Here is an 18245-nt window from a genome sequence, read left to right as displayed (position 1 = left end):
AAAAAAAAAAAAAACCTGAAAAAGTAGAGAAAAGAAATAGCCATCATTTCACTATGTTAGTTAGGGTCCAGGCAGGAAAAAAGAAGATATACTAGGTGTATTTGTTCATTCTTGCATTGCTATAAAGAAATATCTGAGACTGGGCAATTTATAAAGAAAAGAGGTTTAACTGGCCCGTGGTTCTGCAGGCTGTACAGCATGGCATCTGCTTCTGGGGAGGCCTCAGGAAGCTTCTAATCATGGTGGAAGGCAAAGATAGAGTGGGGGGCCTTACATGGCAGGAGCAGAAGCGAGAGAAAGAGAAAGGGGAGCGCTGTACACTTTTAAACGACCAGGTCTCACAAGAACTTGCTATCATGAGAACAGCAAACTGTTCTTGAGAAACCACCCTCATGATTCCATCACCTTCCACCAGGCCCCACCTCCAACACTGGGCATAAACTCCAAGATTAATAACTGCAGAAAGTGCCCACCATCCCTAGAGCTAGGTAGAACAAAAGGGAGGGGATGGTGTTCCCAGAACCTGGAAGTTTGCTTACTATGGGGTGGGCCATAAGGAGTACTAGGACAGCCAAGATGGGGCAACTGGGCTGGTCCCACAACCACGGAGAGGTGCTGCTGGGTACGAGAAAGGAAGCACGGGGCCCTCTCTGTGCTGCTGCTGCTGCAGCGGGAGTGCCCACAAAATTCAGAAACAGGAAGTGACTTTCCTCCCCACCTCCCCTCCTCTCACCCTGCTTCCCAGAATCAGAACCTCACAGGAGGCCAGCGGGGAGGGAAGTAGCAATAATTGGTTTGTGGGTCCCAGTCCCCTAGTAAAGCTCTGCTGGTTGGGAATAGGAAAGGAGAACAAATGGGTCCATGATTGTCCACCACAAATCTGACGCAAGTGAGGTAATGTTTTGTATCTTGATTTCATTTGAAGAAGAGACTGTTTTAGGTGTTATAGTAATACTATATATTATCTCCTATTTATACCTGCTTTTTTCTACTTGTCATTATATAATGGCATGGAAAATGCCTATGATAGTCTTGACTATTTTATTAAAAATCAAATAGAATTCCAGTATAGTATTAAACACAATGTGGTGTAAAGACCACCAATACCAGAATCACCTGAAATAGATACCCAAGCGGCAGGTTGCTGGGCTCTACCCCACATCTGCAGATTCAGAAACTCTGGGATTCTGGGAATAGGACTTGGAATCTACATTTTTAACACTCCTCAAGTAATTCTATATACAGCAACGTTGGTGAACCACTCCTTATGAAACCTACAGAAGGCTAAATAGTAAACTGCTCTCAAAATCAAAAGCTGTACTATATTTTAATTTTGTTTCTTTTCCTAGAAAATTGCTACCGACTTTCTTTTTTTTTTTTTTTTTTGAGACGGAGTCTTGCTCTGTCGCCAGGCTGGAGTGCAGTGGCGCAATCCTGGCTCACTGCAACCTCCACCTCCTGGGTTCAAGCAATTCTTCCGCCTCAGCCTCCTGAATAGCTGGGACTACAGGTGTGTGCCACCACGTCCAGCTAATTTTTTTGTATTTTTAGTAGAGATGGGGTTTCACCATGTTGGCCAGGATGGTCTCGATCTCTTGACCTCGTGATCTGCCCGCGTTGGCCTCCCAAAGTGCTGGGATTACAGGTGTGAGCCGCCATGCCCAGCCTCTTTTTCTTTTCTTTTTTTTTTTTTCTGAGACGGAGTTTTGCTCTTGTTGCCCAGGCTGGAGTGCAATGGTGCAATCTCAGCTCATCACAAACTCTGCCTTCTGGGTTCAAGTGATTCCCCTGCCTCAGCCTCCCTAGTAGCTGGGATTACAGGCATGTGCCACCACACCTGGCTAATTTTGCATTTTTAGCAGAGATGAGGTTTCTCCATGTTGGTCAGGCTGGTCTTGAACTTGTGATCCACCTGCCTCAGCCTCCCAAAGTGCTGGGATTACCAGGGGTGAGCCACTGTTCCCAGCCTCTTTTTTCTTTCTTCTTCTTTGTTGTTTTTTTTTTTTTGAGATGAAGTCTCACTCTATTGCCCAAGCTGGAGTGCAGTGGCACAGTCTCAGCTCACTGCAACCTTCACCTCCTGGGTTCAAGCAATTCTCTGGCCTCAGCCTCTCCAGTAGCCATCATGCCCAGGTAATTTTTGTATTTTTAGTAGAGACGGGGTTTCACTATGTTGGCCAAGCTGGTCTTGAACTCCTAATGTAGATCTGCCTGCCTCGGCCTCCCAAAATTCTGGGATTACAGGTGTGAGCCACCGCGCCCTGCCAGTGTTGCTGAATTTCAATAGCCAATTAACCTTCTGTGAAAACAGGCCAGGTGTGGTGGGTCACACCTATAATCCCAGCACTTTGGAAGGCTGAGGCAGGCAGATCACTTGAGGCCAGGAGTTCAAGGCCAGCCTGGTCAACATAGTGAAACTCATTTCTACAAAAAATACAAAAAATTAGCTGGGTGTCGTGGCACATGCCTGTAATCCCAGCTACTTGGGAGGCTGAGGCAGGAGAATTACTTGAACCTGGAAGGTGGAGGTTGCAGTGAGCTGAGATCGTGCCACTGCACTCCAGCCTGGGTGACAGAACAAGCCTCTCTCTAAAAAAACTCTTCTAGAAAAATAGCTCTGTCCATAATCATGAGTTACTCAAACTTTCTCATAGATGTTTATTTCAGTGTTTGCCTCACTGGGTTCAACACTCCTAAAAGTTCTACAACCTTCCAGATGTTTTTATTGTAGATACTATCTTAGCATCTAGTTGTACCTTCGCCTGTCTCTTAATCATCTTAACTTTTAGCTAGTCTCAAAACAGATAGAAGCCAGCAGTCATGAACTCAGCTAAATAACACATCAGCACACTTTCTTTCCAATTCCTTTCTTTTTAATATAAGTACATCAGGGATGAGAGACAGTTCAATGACAGGAAAGGGAAATGAGTGCATTTTATTCAAGTAAACCTGGTGTGTAATTTTATCACTTTTTATTGGGATAATTTGTCTAAAGATCAAACATAAATCACATTTGAAAAATGGAATTCCATGGGCTGAGCAAGGTAGCTCACGCCTGTAATCCCTGCACTTTGGGAGGCCAAGGGCAGATCATGAGGTCAAGAGATTAAGACCATCCTGGTCAACATGGTGAAATCCCCGCTCTAACAAAAATACAAAAATTAGCTGGGCATGGTGGCATATGCCTGTAATCCCAGCTATTCGGGAGGCTGAGGCAGGAGAATTGTTTGAACGTGGGAGGCAGAGGTTGTAGTGAGCTGAGATTGCACCACTGCACTCCAGCCTGGCAACAGAGCAAGACACTGTCTCAAAAAAAAAAAAAAAAAAAAAACAGAAAAGAAAAATTGAATTCCAATATGTTTGGCAGTAACCATGGAGTCCACATTTTATAATAAATAGCTCATTAAAATTACTCTTCTCTTTTTTTGAGACAGAGTTTCACTCTTGTTGCCCAGGCTGGAGATCTCGGCTCACCACAACCTCCACGTCCGGGGTCCAAGGGATTCTCCTGCCTCAGCCTACCGAGTAGCTGGGATTATAGGTGCTCACCACCATGCCCAGCTAATTTTTTATTTTTAGTAGAATCGGGGTCTCACCACGTTGGCTAGGATGGTCTCGAACTCCCGACCTCAGGTGATCTGCCTGCCTCAGCCTTCCAAAGTGCTAGGATTACAGGTTGGAGCCACTGCACCCAGCCTAAAATTACTTTTTTAACCATTGCCACTCAGCTGAAACTTTACAGACTGGCCTTTAATCTTAGAAGAAAATGAAATTTTGACATCGCTTATTGTGTTATTCTACTTGCCTGCTTTCCTTAGGAGGAGAAAGAACTGTGAGCTAATAACACCATTTCTATATCCAAGATCCCACAGAGCAAAGACTTACAGTTGTCAAACCTTGATGCCAGCTGCAGCAGCTTTTACAGAAATTTGCACCACCAAGACCACCATGGCCAACATGGTGAAACCGCAGCTTTAATAAAAATACAAAAATTAGCTGGGTGTGGTGGCGCGTGCCTGTAATCCCAGCTATTTTGCTGGGAGTCATTAATACCAGGTATTTTGCTTAGAAAATTGCTCTTGTAATGGAATGGTAATGTCTATGCAGTCATGCATTCAAGGAGTCCTATGTAAGTCTAGATGTCTATGGGTGCTTGAGCTAAGTTGGAACATTTTTCTAGTATTTACTTGTGAAGAAATCCATACATTGTATATAACTTTATAATTTGTCTTCCTCTCTGTTTTATCAAACCTATTTATCTTTTATGAAGGATCATAAACACCTAACCCAGAAGGGACTAGGGAACAAGCCAGCACTCTATGAAGGGTACACAGGCCAAACCCAGGTCTTCCGTCTCTGCAGTGAGCAAATGTGTGCAAACATATCAAGAAAAGTCGGCATTATTACAGACATTGCCAGAGGTAAGGAGACAAAATTGACATCCGGTAAAAGCCATCCCAAAGCTTTGCACACACGCCCAAAAGAAGGTTAATCAGTAGAAATTAGCTACAAATAATAAAGTGGTTTCCAATTAACTGGAAATCACTATGGCTAAGGGAAAGCTGAATTGAGGGTATATTTACTGATAAGCATTTGTGTGGTTCGCACTTGTCTCCATGCATGATTACTGCCGGCTCTCTCAGGGCAGAAATGAATTCCAAAAACAACACTACCAGCCACTCATTCGATGATGTGACATGAAGTTTCAGGGTCAGAGAATATAATGGGATATGAATGTAATCTTTGGAGCTCTGTTTCAATGAAGTATTTGGGTAGTTCTAGAAGAAACAATATTTGACTTATTTAAGACAGAAATTAGTCTATGGTATTATATAGATATGTCAGGCAATTTATAAAAATACGGTGTATTATTTTTCTGGGTTTTGTGATGTTTGTGATATTTTTCAGCTTAAAAAATGTAATTTATAATTTTTTTTCCATTCTCAATATTCATGTTCAGTTTTTCAGTCATAATTTTGAATTCTTAAAGAGGGCATTTGTCTTAATCTGTTAGTGTTGCTAATTTGTAAAGGAAAGAGGTTTACTTGGCTCACAGTTCTGCAGGCTATACAAGAAGCATGGCACCAGCATTTGTTTCTGGTGAGACCTCAGGCTGCTTCCACTCATTGTGGAAGGTGAAGGGGACCTGGTGTGTGCAGAGATCACGTGGCGAGAGCACAGAAGCAAGAGAGAGAGGAGGGAGGCACTAGGCTCTTTTTTATTATTATTATTATTGAGTGTCACTCCTATCACGCAGGGTGGAGTGCAGTGGCACAATCTTGGCTCACTGCAACCTTCACCTCCTGGGTTCAAGCAATTCTCCTCCCTCAGCCTCCCAAGTAGCTTGGATTACAGGTGTGCACCACCATACCTGACTATTTTTTGTATTTTTAGTAGAGATGGGGTGTCGCCATGTTGGCCAGGCTGGTCTAGAACTCTTGACCTCAGGTGCTAGGCTCTTTTTAACAACCAGCTGTTTTGTGAACTAATAGATGGAGAACTCACTCATTCCCATAAGAACAGCAACAAGCCATTCATGAAGAATCTGCCCTATGACCCAAACATCTCCTATTAGGCCCCATCTCCAACACTGAGGATCAAAGTTCAACATGAGGCTTGAAGGCCAAACATCTGAACTATAGCAGCATTCAGGATTGAAAGTGCTTCAACTCTATTTGCTCCTAAATAAAAGTTGATCAGAAGAATATGGTTTCTATCTCTGTCCTCACTACTTCATCAGCCTATTGCTCAAATAGTTAACCATTTCCAAAAATTTCTCGTTTCCTCTTCCTGTGATCCTTTTTATACAATTAAGCAAATAGGAATATACACATAAATGTTTTGCTGTTGTTGTTTTTATTTGAGACTAGGTTTTGCTCTGTCTCCCAGGCCAGGGTGCAGTGGTGCAATATTGGCTCACTGTAACCTCCACCTCCCAGGTTCAAGTGTTCTCCTGCCTCCGCCTCTCCAGTAGCTGGGATTACAGGCGTGTGCCACCATGCCCAGCTAATTTTTTGTATTTTTAGTAGAGAGGGGGTTTCACCATGTTGGCCAGGCTGGTCTTAAACTCCTGACCTCATGTGATCCACCCTCCTTGGCTTCCCAAAGCATTGGGATTACAGGTGTGAGCCACCATGCCCTGCTGACATAAATGTATATTTTACACAAAAGGCAGCATGCTTATATACATCATTCCTATACAAAAAAAATTAAGTAGTAGAATCTATCATTGTTTTAATTTGATTTCTTTTAGACTTTGAGTAATCAAAGTCTTTTTCCATTTTTAGGTTAAAAAGAAATTATGCCATGTGTTCTCCTAGTATTTTAGTTTTTAGTTTTTATTCTGATATACACTATGAAGTATGTATCCTATTTTATCCGTTTCCAAATGGTTATCCAATTGTCCCAACACCATTTATTTAAAGTCCATCCCGGCAGATTGAGATGCCGTCTCATCTAAGCATACACTGATGTTTGTATGGCCTGGGCTTTTTTTCTGGACTTGTTCTGAACTTGCTCTGCTGCTCTCTCGATCTCTTTGTCTATTTGTGTACTAACACCACACTGTTTTAAGTTTTGGAAGGGCTAGCTCTCCCTCCTACCCTGTGCTGTTCTTGATAAAAAACTTTGGAGTCACTCTGCCTAGCTTCAAATAATAATTCATTGGATTTTTGAGATTGTGTTACATTTTGCACATTAACTTGGAGAAAATTGATATCTCTATGATGTTGAATCATACCTTCCAAAAATAAAAGATGTTTGTCCATTTGTTGTAGTCTACTTTTGTGTCTTCAAAAGGTTTTATAATTTAACTCACGCAGGTTTTGTCTACTTCTTTATTTCCAAGTGTTTTTTCTTTTCTGTTGTTATTGTAATTGGAGTTCATTTTATCTTGTGGTTTGTTATTGTAAACATGGATGAAGACTATTTTTATATTAATTTTATATCCCATTCCTACACTGAATTCTCATATTGTTAGTATGAATTTAAGACTCGGTTCCTCTGGGTTTTCCAGGTATGCTGTATCATCCACAAATAGAAATAGTTTATCTTTCCTAATTCCTTTGTGTCTAATCTTTTCTCATAAGCTGTAATTATTTTCTCCACAGCCAAGAAGGATGGAAAAATGGAAGAAGTCCCTGAAGAAGCTGAGAGGATCTGGAGCACAGGCGGAAAGAATAACAAAATAATAATTTTGACAAAAGAGGGACACCTTTCAAACTGCTGCATGAATAGGCAGTAGGGTGTGGGCATTCAGGTTCTTAATCCCTGGAGAGGGATTATTACTAGAAAGAGGGTCCCAATCCAGACCTCAAGAGAAGGTTCCTGGATCTCAGGCAAGGAAGAATCTGAGACAAGTCCACATAGTAAAGTGAAAGCAAGCTTATTAAGAAAGTAAAGGAGGCCGGGCGCGGTGGCTCATGCCTATAATCCCAGCACTTTGGGAGGCCGAGGCGAGTGGATCACGAGGTCAAGACAGCAAGACCATCTTGGTCAACATGGTGAAACCCTGTCTCTACTGAAAATACAAAAATTAGCTGGGCATGGTGGCACACGCCTGTAGTCCCAGCTACTTGGGAGGCTGAGGCAGGAGAATTGCTTGAACCCAGGAGGCGGAGGTTTCGGTGAGCCAAGATCGTGCCATTGCATTCCAGCCTGGGTAACAAGAGTGAAACTCCATCTCAAAAAAAAAAAAAAAGAAAGTAAAGGAATGGGCCAGGTGTGGTGGCTCACACCTGTAATCCCAGCACTTTGGAAGGCTGAGGCGGGCGGATTACAAGGTCAGGAGTTTGAGAGAAGCCTGGCCAACATAGTGAAACCCTGTCTCTACTAAAAACACAAAAATTAGCCGGTCATGGCAGTGGGCACCTGCAATACCAGCTACTCTGGAGGCTGCGGCAGAAGAACCGTTTAAACCCAGGGTGACAGAGGTTGTGTGAGCTGGGACCTCACCATCGCAGTCCAGCCTGGGTGACAGAGTGAGATTCTATCTCAAAAAAAAAAAGAAAGAAAGAAAGAAAAAGAAAAAAAGAAAGTAAATGAATGAAACAATGGCTACTCCATAGACAGAGTAAGGTGTTCCAGAAAGCAAGAGGAGGAATTTATCCACCTTAGGTACAATGCTTGTTTGATACAACAAAGCGAAACTCATGGGGAAATGTGTTCTACTACCAATGTTTGTGACAAAGGACTGTTAATCTTTGTGTAACTGTTACCAAAACACCAGGGGTTCGGTCTAGGTCCTGTTGCTGGCCACAGTGAAAGCCAATCACTGAGATGACAAGTACTGCCGAGGAAGAAGGCTTTAATTGGGGCCTGCACAGAGATGGGAGATCAGTCTCAAATCCATCTCCCTGACTAAAACTAGGGATTTATATAGCAGGGAAGAAACGTAATGTTGTATAAGAAAACAAGAGGAGGGAGGGGCAAGGAGACATCCGGTGCTATGATCTGGTGAGTTTCAGTTGTTTAATACTTTCCTGAGGAAGGAGCTCAGATAAAACAGATTCCAGTTTCAAGCTTTAACAGCAGAAGGGTCAGTGTCTATGTTTATCCAAAAACAACTGTCTATGGGACTATTGGGCCAAGTATCATGACTACCGCCTTTCCCAATAATCTATATTATTATTGTTAAAATGAAACTTTAAGAATGCTTTTGTTCTTGGCTGGGTGCGGTGGCTCACGCCTGTAATCCCAGCACTTTGGCTCACACCTGTAATCCCAGCACTTTGGGAGGCTGAGGCAGTTGGATCACCTGAGCTCAGGAGTTCGAGACTAGCCTGACCAAAATGGCGAAAGCCCATCTCTACTAAAAACATAAAACTTAGTCCGGCATGGTGGTGCATACCTGTAATCCCAGCTACTCGGGAGGCTGAGCCAGGAGAATTGCTTGAACTGGGGAGACAGAGGTTGCAGTGAGCCGAAATCGTGCCATTGCAATCCAGCTTGAGGAACAAGAGAGAAACCCTGTCTCAAACAAAAACAAAAACAAAAACAAAAGCAAACAAAAAACACAAAGCTATCTGGACATCAGGACATTTCCTGGGTCTGTTAAGTCTTGGGTCTGTTTGGTAAACATTATTAATTTATTCCCTTAAGTGTAAATATTCTGTGATTACGCATGTGTAACCTGGGAATACAGCCCACTAGGTCTCAGCCTCATTTTACCCATCCCTATTCAGGATGGAGTTGCTTTGGTTGGAATGCCTCTGACCGGATCATGTGGGGGAAGAGCAACTGTTTTCAATCCTGGAAAACAGGCCTCAGGGAACAGCAGAGGCTAGGGATGAGGAAAGGACAAAACAACACCTGCTCTGTTGCTGTGCAGGACTGGGTAGGAAGCACAGGATCAAACCCAAAGTTAGTCCTAGTCCTGATTTTGGTGGTGAGACCAAGGAAAATTCATTAACAAATATTGTGCTGTCAGATACATCGATAAATCCATAGAAGCATCTATAATTCAGTTGAAAAGAGAAAAATCTTAAGGACTTTTATAAATTAAATAGTAACTCCTTGCTCTCAAGCAATCATTTGATTCACTCTTTATCAACAATTGTGCACCTTAGCATCACCTGAGGATCTTTAAGAAAATATCCTTGCCAGGCCTCATTTCTAAGGATTTAATTTGTCTGGGGTTGGTTGGAACCCTGGGACAGCCGTAGTTTTTGAGGGCTCCCAGGTGATTCTAATGCATAGCCACGGTTGGAAGCCCTGCACCTATCTCACAGGTGTGTGGGCTTCTATTATCTGTGCTCGCTTAGTTGCCAGGAGGCAGCAAGTTAGCCTACATGTGCAAAATGCTTCCTTCCATACCAGGTAGGAAGATTGCTCACTTAACTCAGAGTGTGCCTGGGCAGAAGCTCTGGAGCCCAATACCTGCATTTTACAAGTCAGACTGCTGCTTTTTGCTCGGTGCCTGTGTGCCTGCCCTAGGGCTAAGCATTTTTGCATATATGGGTCTCCTGATGCTCAGGCATGGCAGATGACTTTCACCTTTGTTTTACTGTTTTGCTCACTGCTCCATATGCAGAGCCTGATGCCTGGTACATAGTAGGCTCTCAATGTCTGATGAATGAGTTGCCTCTTCTGATACTGAAATGATAGTGGGTGAATTCCAGAAAAGCCTGAATCATTTTAATTTATTATTTATTTTTATTTATTTTTTAGACAGAGTTTCACTCTTGTTGCCCAGGCTGGAATGCAATCGCGCCATCTCAGCACACTGCAACCTCCACCTCCCAGGTTCAAGCGATTCCTCAGCCTCCTGAGTAGCTGGGATTTACAGGCACCTGCCACCATGCACAACTAATGTTTTTAGTAGGCGATGGGGCTTCACCAGGTTGGTCAGGCTGGTCTCAAACTCCTGACCTCAGGTGATCCACCTGCCTCAGCCTCTCAAAGTTCTGGGATTACAGGCCTGAGCCACTGAGCCCGGCCCCCCTGCATATTTTTCTTTCCTTCCTTCCTTCCTCCTCCCTCCCTTCTCTCTTTTCTCTCTTTCTCCTCTCTCTTTCTTTCGGAATCTCAGTTGCCAGGCTGGAGAGCAGTGGCACGATCTCAGCTCATTGCAACCTCTGCCTTCCGGGTTCAAGTAATTCTCCTGCCGTAGCCTCCCAAGTAGCTGGGATTACAAGCACGCACCACCACGCCCAGCTAATTTTTGTATTTGTAGTAGAGGCGGGGTTTCACCATGTTGGCCAGGATGGTCTCATCTTTTGAGCTTGTGATCCGCCCGCCTCCGCCTCCCAAAGTGCTGGGATTATAAACGTGAGCCACCACGCCCAGCCCGGCATCATTTTTAATTTTTAACACCAGAACATTGAGACGCAATTTTCTTTCTTTTTTTTAGAGACAGGGCCTCACTCTATCGCCCAGGCTGGAGTGCAATGGCGCGATCTCGGCTCACTGCAACCTTCGCCTCCCAGGTTTAAGCCATTCTCTTACCTCAGCCTCCCGAATAGCTGGGATTACCGGGCGCTCGCCACCACGCCTGGCTAATTGTATTTTTAGTAGTGACGGAGTTGCACCATGTTGGCCAGGCTGATCTCGAACTCCTGTTCTCAAGTAATCCTCCTGCCTCGGGCTGGGATCACAGGCGTGAACCACCGCGCCCAGCCTAGAAGCAATTTTCTATTTCTGACTTCTTAGGCTAGTCAGAGCGAGACGACTTGACAGGTTTGGGCAAGCAGCTGGAAAAGGCGAAAGGCCCGGGCTCCTCCTCCACCCAGCCCCACCCCTCCTCGGCTGAAGACCTGCCCTAATAAGGCAGCGCCCCAAATTAGCACCAGGTCTGGTGCGCTCCGGCTAGGAGAGTGGGCAGGTCCTGTCTCGCGCATGTGTACAGCTTCCACGCCGGCGTCTTGAAGAGCAAAGACGCAAAGCACTGGCTTCCGCCCTGACTCCGCCCAGTTTGTCCCTGGGCGGGGCTGGGGGAGAGGCGTGGCGACGCTGTGCGCGTGCACAAAAAGGAGCTCAGGGGCAGGGGCGCCGTGGCACAACTGGCTTGAGCGACTGGAAACAAAATGCAGGTAAGCTAGAACCGGGCACGGGTCTGGAGGCTGCGGCCTGTCGTTTGTCTCATTGGGCCCGGGCCGGCGGTGGACGCCCGCCTTGCGGGAAGCTCCGGCGCCGCAGGCACTAGGGAGGCCCGGCGCGTCCAGGCCCCGCGCAGGCGCAGTGCGGGAGGGCGGGCGTGGTCCCACCAGGACCCAGGGCCTGGGCGTCCCCGCCCCTCTGTGCCAGGTCTCCCATACCTCGGTCCTCCGGAGCTACCTCCCCTCGAGGTCTCTCCCAACCCGGCCCTCTGAAGGCCTTGCCCGATCCCGCCTGACAAAAGTTACTTCCTGTCCTGAACTTCCCTAAGGAGGAGTTGTGTTATCAGATGTGTTAAGAAGCGGAGGGTGCGGTTCCCCCACGTAAAGCAGCGGCGGAGGCCGTGTTCCTGGCTCCACTGAGAGCCGGGTGACGGCTTAGTTAGACCCTCTTCCCCTGAGCCATGGGGTCCAGTTGGTGCGCGCTCCCTCCCGGACCACTCGGGTTCCAGAGCTCCGCCCTAGGGTCCTTCTGTTTCGTGTTAATTTTTTTTTATTAAAATAGGTAAAATAAGTTACTGTTCTGTAGCTACAATTTACTAGCAGAATTTGGTTAAAGCCTAAAGAGAATGAATTAGAACACCATGGAAATGGTCACCATTGTGAGTAAAAATCTACCATCTAAATTTTGTCACTGTCCAACGATCTTGTTGTGCTCAGAAATTCTAATTTCTGCTCAATGGCAGATGGAGAGAAGATGGTGCGGGTTTACCAGCATTAGGGGCTAGAGGAGAGGGCGTGTCTGCCAGGAGCCAGGCACTTTTTTTTTTTTTTTGAGACGGGGTCTTGATCTGTCACCCAAGCCTGGAGCGCAGTGGCACTGTCACAGCTCACTGCAACCTCGACCTCCCAGGGACAAGCCATCCTCCCTTGTCAGCCCCCAGAGTAGCTGGGACCACAGGCATGCACCCGCCACACTGGGCTAATTTTTTGTATAGATGGGTTCTCCCTATGTTGCCCAGCCTCAGCCTCCCAGAGTGCTGGGATTACAGAATGAGCCACTGCGCCCAGCCTAGACGCTCTAAATGGTGAAGTGGGAGATTGAGGGTCACCTGGACTCCTTTGCGTCCTGTCCTTCAGGTCCCGGAGGCCTTCCCTGACCACCCTGTAGTGAGGATTCTGCTCATTTTTCTTTTGATGTATCTCAGAATTGTTACACAAGATTGGGGCTGGAGGCCGGTTATCCCAGTACCCTTTTCACAGTGCTCTTGATATATTCTAAAGCAAGCCTGAGCTCCATCAGCAGTATTCCTGCCACACCGTGCACACAGTGCTTGGGCAGCTGGGTTCTGGATCCAAGAGCCCTCTTTTACATCAATCTTTGTGACATTGATTCTTTGTGATCTTAATCCTGGCTGATTTGGCCAGCCGTTCCAGCATGGCAGTGCCTGTAAATGTCGTGCATCTCCTGGGCTTGTTAAGGATTTGGTGACTAGGTCCAGGAAAAAGGGCTTAGAAGAGTGTCCCGAATTTTTTGAGCTACTCTGCGGAGTCTCAGCTTTTCCTCCTAAGTTTGACTATTGGAGAATTCTGTCAGCCAAGCTTTATCTGCAGCATGAGATCCTCGTCCAGGCTTTTGCTATTGGGCCCTTTGCACGCCCCTGGTGGCTTTTCTGCCCGGAAGGTTATTTTCTTGATTACAGCCCGCACCTGGCTAATTTTTGTGTTTTTAGTGAGATAAGGTTTCACTATATTGGCCAGGCTGGTCTTGAACTCCTGACCTCAGGTGGTTCGCCTGCTTTGGCCTCCCAAAGTGCTAGGATTACAGGCTTGAGCCACTACACCCGACCTGAAGGATTATTTTCAAGCCCCCAGACTCCTATCGCAGGTTCCTTTCCATCCTCTGGTGGAATGTCACCTCCTCTGTAGGGAACATCCCTGTCTACTTGGAATGGGGGTCCTGGGTAATTCTCTAAACCAGCAGCTTGTCAGTCATTGCACTTGCTACAATTTTATATCCCAGTGTATAGTTTGTGTATATACTGGTTTGTTGCCTGTCTCTTCCTTTTGACTGTAACACAAGTGACTTGAATGCACCACTCTTCCCCATTGCCTAATACAGTAATTTACATGTGGTACTTAAATTTATCTGTTGAATGAGTCATTCTCAGTCATTAATAAAAATATTGAACAGAAGCCAGGTCAGAGCCTTGGTATCAGTATTGATGCTGATCTGCACATCCTATCCTATCCTAATTTTTACCCCAAGAATAGCTCCTCCATTGGGGGAGAGGTGGGCAGGAAGAACAAAACGGGGGCTGTGGATCTTTTGACACTTTCTCAGAAATAGTTCACAGAATAATATGGTCCGAATTCCTCCCTTGTCACTTTTCCCATTCGGCCCCTTGCCCAACACGGCGCCTTCCATACTAGACTTGGCACTCAAGGTAATCTTGGTCCTGCTCTTCTAGGATCCCAACGCAGACACTGAGTGGAATGACATCTTACGCAAAAAGGGCATCTTGCCCCCCAAGGAAAGTCTGAAAGAATTGGAAGAGGAGGCAGAAGAGGAGCAGCACATGGTCCAGCAGTCAGTGGGTGAGTTTGCCCTCTTTCCTCTGCATCTGTCTGGGTTACGAGATGGCTCCCTAAGCCTCTGACTGCCTTGCCAGGAGATAGGCTGGAGTGCTGGCATGGATACTGCCTGAGTCTGTGGGACCTCAGACGAGACACAGGGTGTCTCTTGCCTTCACCTTCCTGAGCCATAGACCTAGGGGACTTCAGAGGTGCCCTGCAAGTCCTTGTCTATGTCAGATGAGCACTGAAGAAAATAGTTGAGTCTTTCTGCTTTCTGGTCTGTGATTCCCTTTGATAATGCCATGGAAATTTGTTCAAGGTTTTTAGTGTTTGCATTTTCCTGAGCGTATACTTTATTCTCTGTGGTTTTATTGAGGACATTAACTAAAAATAGCTTAATCTGGAGAGGCATTAAGATGTTTGCCATATTTGGGGGTCTGAGGGAGGTTTTCTCAAAGGCAGTCATAGCGCCTGAATTGGAGTCCCTTGGAGTGCTGGTAAACCCCACTCCCCAGTCTTTACTGAGCAGAGTCTCTGGAATGAGGCCCAGAAATCTGCATTTTAAACAAGTGCCTTAAAGGATTCTGTTACGTGCCATAGTTTGAGGAGCATCGGTCATAGGGACTAGTACTTTTGTCCTCTGTTAACATGTTAGAGCTAATTTAGACAAGGATTTATTAGAAAGTATCCAGTGAGTGTTTACTGGATGGTTATCATTGTCAGGTGCTTTTCTGGGGGTGGGGACTTAGCTATGCATAAGCCAGACACAATTCTCTGTTCTTGGAGAACCAGCCTTCTAGTGGGGGAGACAGACAGTAAACAATAAAGAAAATAAGGCAGTAAAAGGGACCAGAAAGGGTTGGAAGAAAAGCAGAGTCAGAGAGGGTCTCGCTAAGATGACATTGCATGGACTTGAAGGTGAAGCTGGCATTTGGGTAAAGGCCTGAAGGAGCTGAAGAACACATCTGAATAGACCTGAGGGAGTTGTCGAGTTAGGACCTGAAGGAGGTGAAGAAGACATTTGACTATTCCTGAAGGGAATCCCTGAGGAGAGGCAGGTGGTGCTGTGGGAGAGCAGCCTCAGCGGATCCAGTAGCTTCCAGTAAGGACCTTGGCCTTTACACCTAGTGAGACAGGAAGCTTTTGGAAGTTTAAACAGAGGAGTGACGACTTTTTTTTTTTTTTTGAGATAGAGTCTCTGTTACCCAGGCTGGAGCACTGTGACCTTGGTTCACTGCAACTTCTGCCTCCCAGGTTCACGTGAATCTCCTGCATTTAGCCTCCCCCCCCAAGTAGCTGAGATTACACCATGTCGGGCTAATTTTTTTTGTATTTTTAGTAGCAAAGGGGTTTCACCATATTGGCCAGGATGGTCTGGAACTCCTGACCTCAAGTGATCTGCCCATCTCAGCCTCCCAAAGAGCTAGGATTACAGGCGTGAGCCACTGCCAAGGGATGCTTTAACTTTGAGTTTCCTGTTAGATAAATAGACACATAAAGAGGGCCCTTGGATTATGTTTTCCTCCAGATTAGAAAAGTCTGGGCTGGAGGCCTGTACTTTGGGAGTTGTCAGGATATTGATAACATTGAAAGCCATGGGATTAGATGCAAGCCAAGGGAGTGGTTGCGGATAAAGAAGGAAAGTAGTTAAAGGTGTGAGCCCTGGGGAATTTTAATCAGCAAAGGGCTCAAAAGTGGGGCTGCAACCGGTTGTGCGGTTGCTCGCTCCTGTAATCCACCTGTAATCCCAGCACTTTGAAGCAGGCAGATCACTTGAGGTCAGGAGACCAGCCTGGCCAACACGGTGAAACCCTATCTCTACTAATACAAAAATTAACTGGGTGTGGTGGTACATGCCCGTAATCCCAGCTACTCAGGAGGCTGGGGCAGGAGAATCACTTGAATCTGGGAGGCAGAGGTTGCAGTGAGTCAAGATGGCACTATTGCCCTCCAGCCTGGATGACAAGAGTGAAATTCCGTCTCAAAGAGAAAATGAGGCGAGGTGAGGCAGGGTAGGAGGAGAGAGGGAGGAAGATCTGAGAGCTTGTGGAAAAAGCTGTCTATCAGTCAAGAAATTGGGATTACGGGCGTAAGCCACCATGCCTAGCCTCTCAGCTTCTAATTTAGTGTGGTGCCTTAAGTAATTTTTGTTTAGGTGGGCTAAGGATCTGGTGTTGTGTGCATATCTTTAGGAGAAAAGGTGGGGGGGAGAAAAATGCATGTTCGTTCATCTTTTTAAATTTTTGCTTTTGGTCAATGTAACTAAATTCAGTGACAACATATGAAGATATGACTTTGGAAGAGCTGAAGGATCATGAAGACGAGTTTAATGAGGAGGATGAACGTGCTATTGAAATGTACAGGTAAGTGCCACCCAGAGGGGCTGTTTGTTTTTTGTTTTTGTTTTTGTTATGTGTATATGGCAATAGAATGTGTGGGCTGAGCAAGATGACTCAATGCCTGTAGTCCCAACACTTTGGGAGGCTGATGGGCAGATCCCTTGAGCTTAGAAGTTTGAGACCAGTCTGTGAAACTCCATCTCTACCAAAAGTACAAAAACTAGTTGGGTGTGGTGGTGACTGCCCTAGAGTCCCAGATACTCGGGAGCTCAGGAAGTAGAGGTTGCAGTGAGCTGAGATTGTGCCACTGCACTCCAGCCTGGGCAACAGAGCCAGACTCTGTCTCAAAAAATAAAATGAAATGTGTGTCCTTCAAAAACTTAATTTTCAGCTGGCAACATTTGGGAGGAACTACAGTTAAATAATATTGCAAATTTTAGCAAACTGATAATTAGATTTTTGCCATGTGACCAATAAATAAACCTGGGCCTTTACCAGGATTGCCTTTTAGAAAATGTATGTGTGCACGTGTTTTTGTGTGTGTGTTTCTCTCCTTGTTTTGTTGTGCAGACAGCAGAGACTGGCTGAGTGGAAAGCAACTAAACTGAAGAATAAATTTGGAGAAGTTTTGGAGATCTCAGGGAAGGATTATGTTCAAGAAGTAACCAAAGCCGGTGAGGGCTTGTGGGTCATCTTGCACCTTTACAAACAAGGGTGAGCTGATCTTCCACTCCATCTATCAAATGCTAATTTGAATTTATGGCTTCAGGATCTCAGGCCTGACCTATATAGGGGTTAAAAAATTTTTTTTCTGGTACTGAGTTTTTTGTGTTTTTATTGCTGGCTTGCCCAACCCTTATTACTTAATTTTTTTATCTTAAGACTTTCAAATTAATATTTGTGACTAATGCAAATGGCTTTGTTAAAGTATGGCAATGCAGACTTTGCCTTTCTGTTTTTGAAAAGGAATTCCTAGGTTATTTATTCCTTTACAGAAACTCTGACATTTCAACATTCTATGTAATGAATTTGTCTCATAGATGGCAAGGTTGGCCTTTACAGTAATTGCCCTCACTGTGTGATACTGAGGTCCTCTGATGTTTCTCAGCTCTCTAGTCTTGTCTTAAACTGCAGAGTCCAGTGCTTATTTAGAAATTTATTTAAAGCAGAAAACATTTTCTGACATTTCACACATTCTAACTTCAGCGTTTTCTCATTCAACTTTTTAAGAAAGGTATAACAATTATCTTTTACATTAAAGCTTGTTTTTCTAACTTGTTTTGCCAAATAAATTGATATGGATTGGGATTTGTGTTCTTCACTTACCGTGAGCATGTTAGAAAGTTCTTTTTTTTGTTGTTTTTTTGAAATGGAGTCTTGCTCTGTCGCCCAGACTGGAGTGCAGTGGCGTGTTTTCGGCATACTGCAACCTCCGCCTCCTGGGTTCAAGCGATTCTCTTGCCTCAGCTTCCTAAGTAGCTGGGATTACAGGCATGCACCACCACACCCAGCTAATTTTTGCATTTTTAGTAGAGATAGGGTTTCACCACGTTGGTCAGGCTGGTCTGGAACTCCTGACCTCGTGATCCTCCCGCCTCAGCCTCCCAAGTGCTGGGATTACAGGTGTGAGCCACTGCGACTGGCCTAGAAAGTTTGTTAAAAATGTTAATTCATCCGGGTGCATTGGCTCACACCTGTAGTCTCAGCACTTTGGGAGGCCATGGCGGCCAGATCACTTGAGCTCAGGAGTTCAAAAGTAGTGTGAGCAACGTGGCTAAACCATGTCTTTACCAAAAAA

The 18245-nt window shown here is 45.3% G+C and overlaps 1 protein-coding gene across 3 annotated transcripts in view; it reads left to right on the top strand.

Annotated features, from left to right (window-relative positions):
* The first annotated feature begins 11282 nt into the window (after positions 1-11282).
* PDCL3 (phosducin like 3) overlaps positions 11283-18245 on the top strand; it is a 10557-nt gene continuing 3594 nt past the window's right edge. The window contains exons 1-4 of one of the 3 annotated variants that reach the window (XM_037745516.1): positions 11283-11528; positions 14003-14129; positions 16381-16471; positions 17018-17121. In XM_037745516.1, the coding sequence (XP_037601444.1) occupies positions 11523-11528; positions 14003-14129; positions 16381-16471; positions 17018-17121 (328 nt within the window). In that variant the 5' untranslated portion in view covers positions 11283-11522. Of the gene's footprint in view, positions 11529-14002; positions 14130-16380; positions 16472-17017; positions 17162-18245 lie in introns of all 3 variants that reach the window. The other 2 variants (XM_017547932.2, XM_017547931.2) reach the window with 2 other exon arrangements.

The sequence above is a fragment of the Cebus imitator genome, unplaced genomic scaffold (assembly GCF_001604975.1).
Source record: "Cebus imitator isolate Cc_AM_T3 unplaced genomic scaffold, Cebus_imitator-1.0 Scaffold202, whole genome shotgun sequence".
Classification (NCBI taxonomy): Eukaryota; Metazoa; Chordata; class Mammalia; order Primates; family Cebidae; genus Cebus; species Cebus imitator.
The sequence above is the reverse complement of the archived record's forward strand: the minus strand, read 5'-3'. Positions and strand labels throughout refer to the sequence as shown.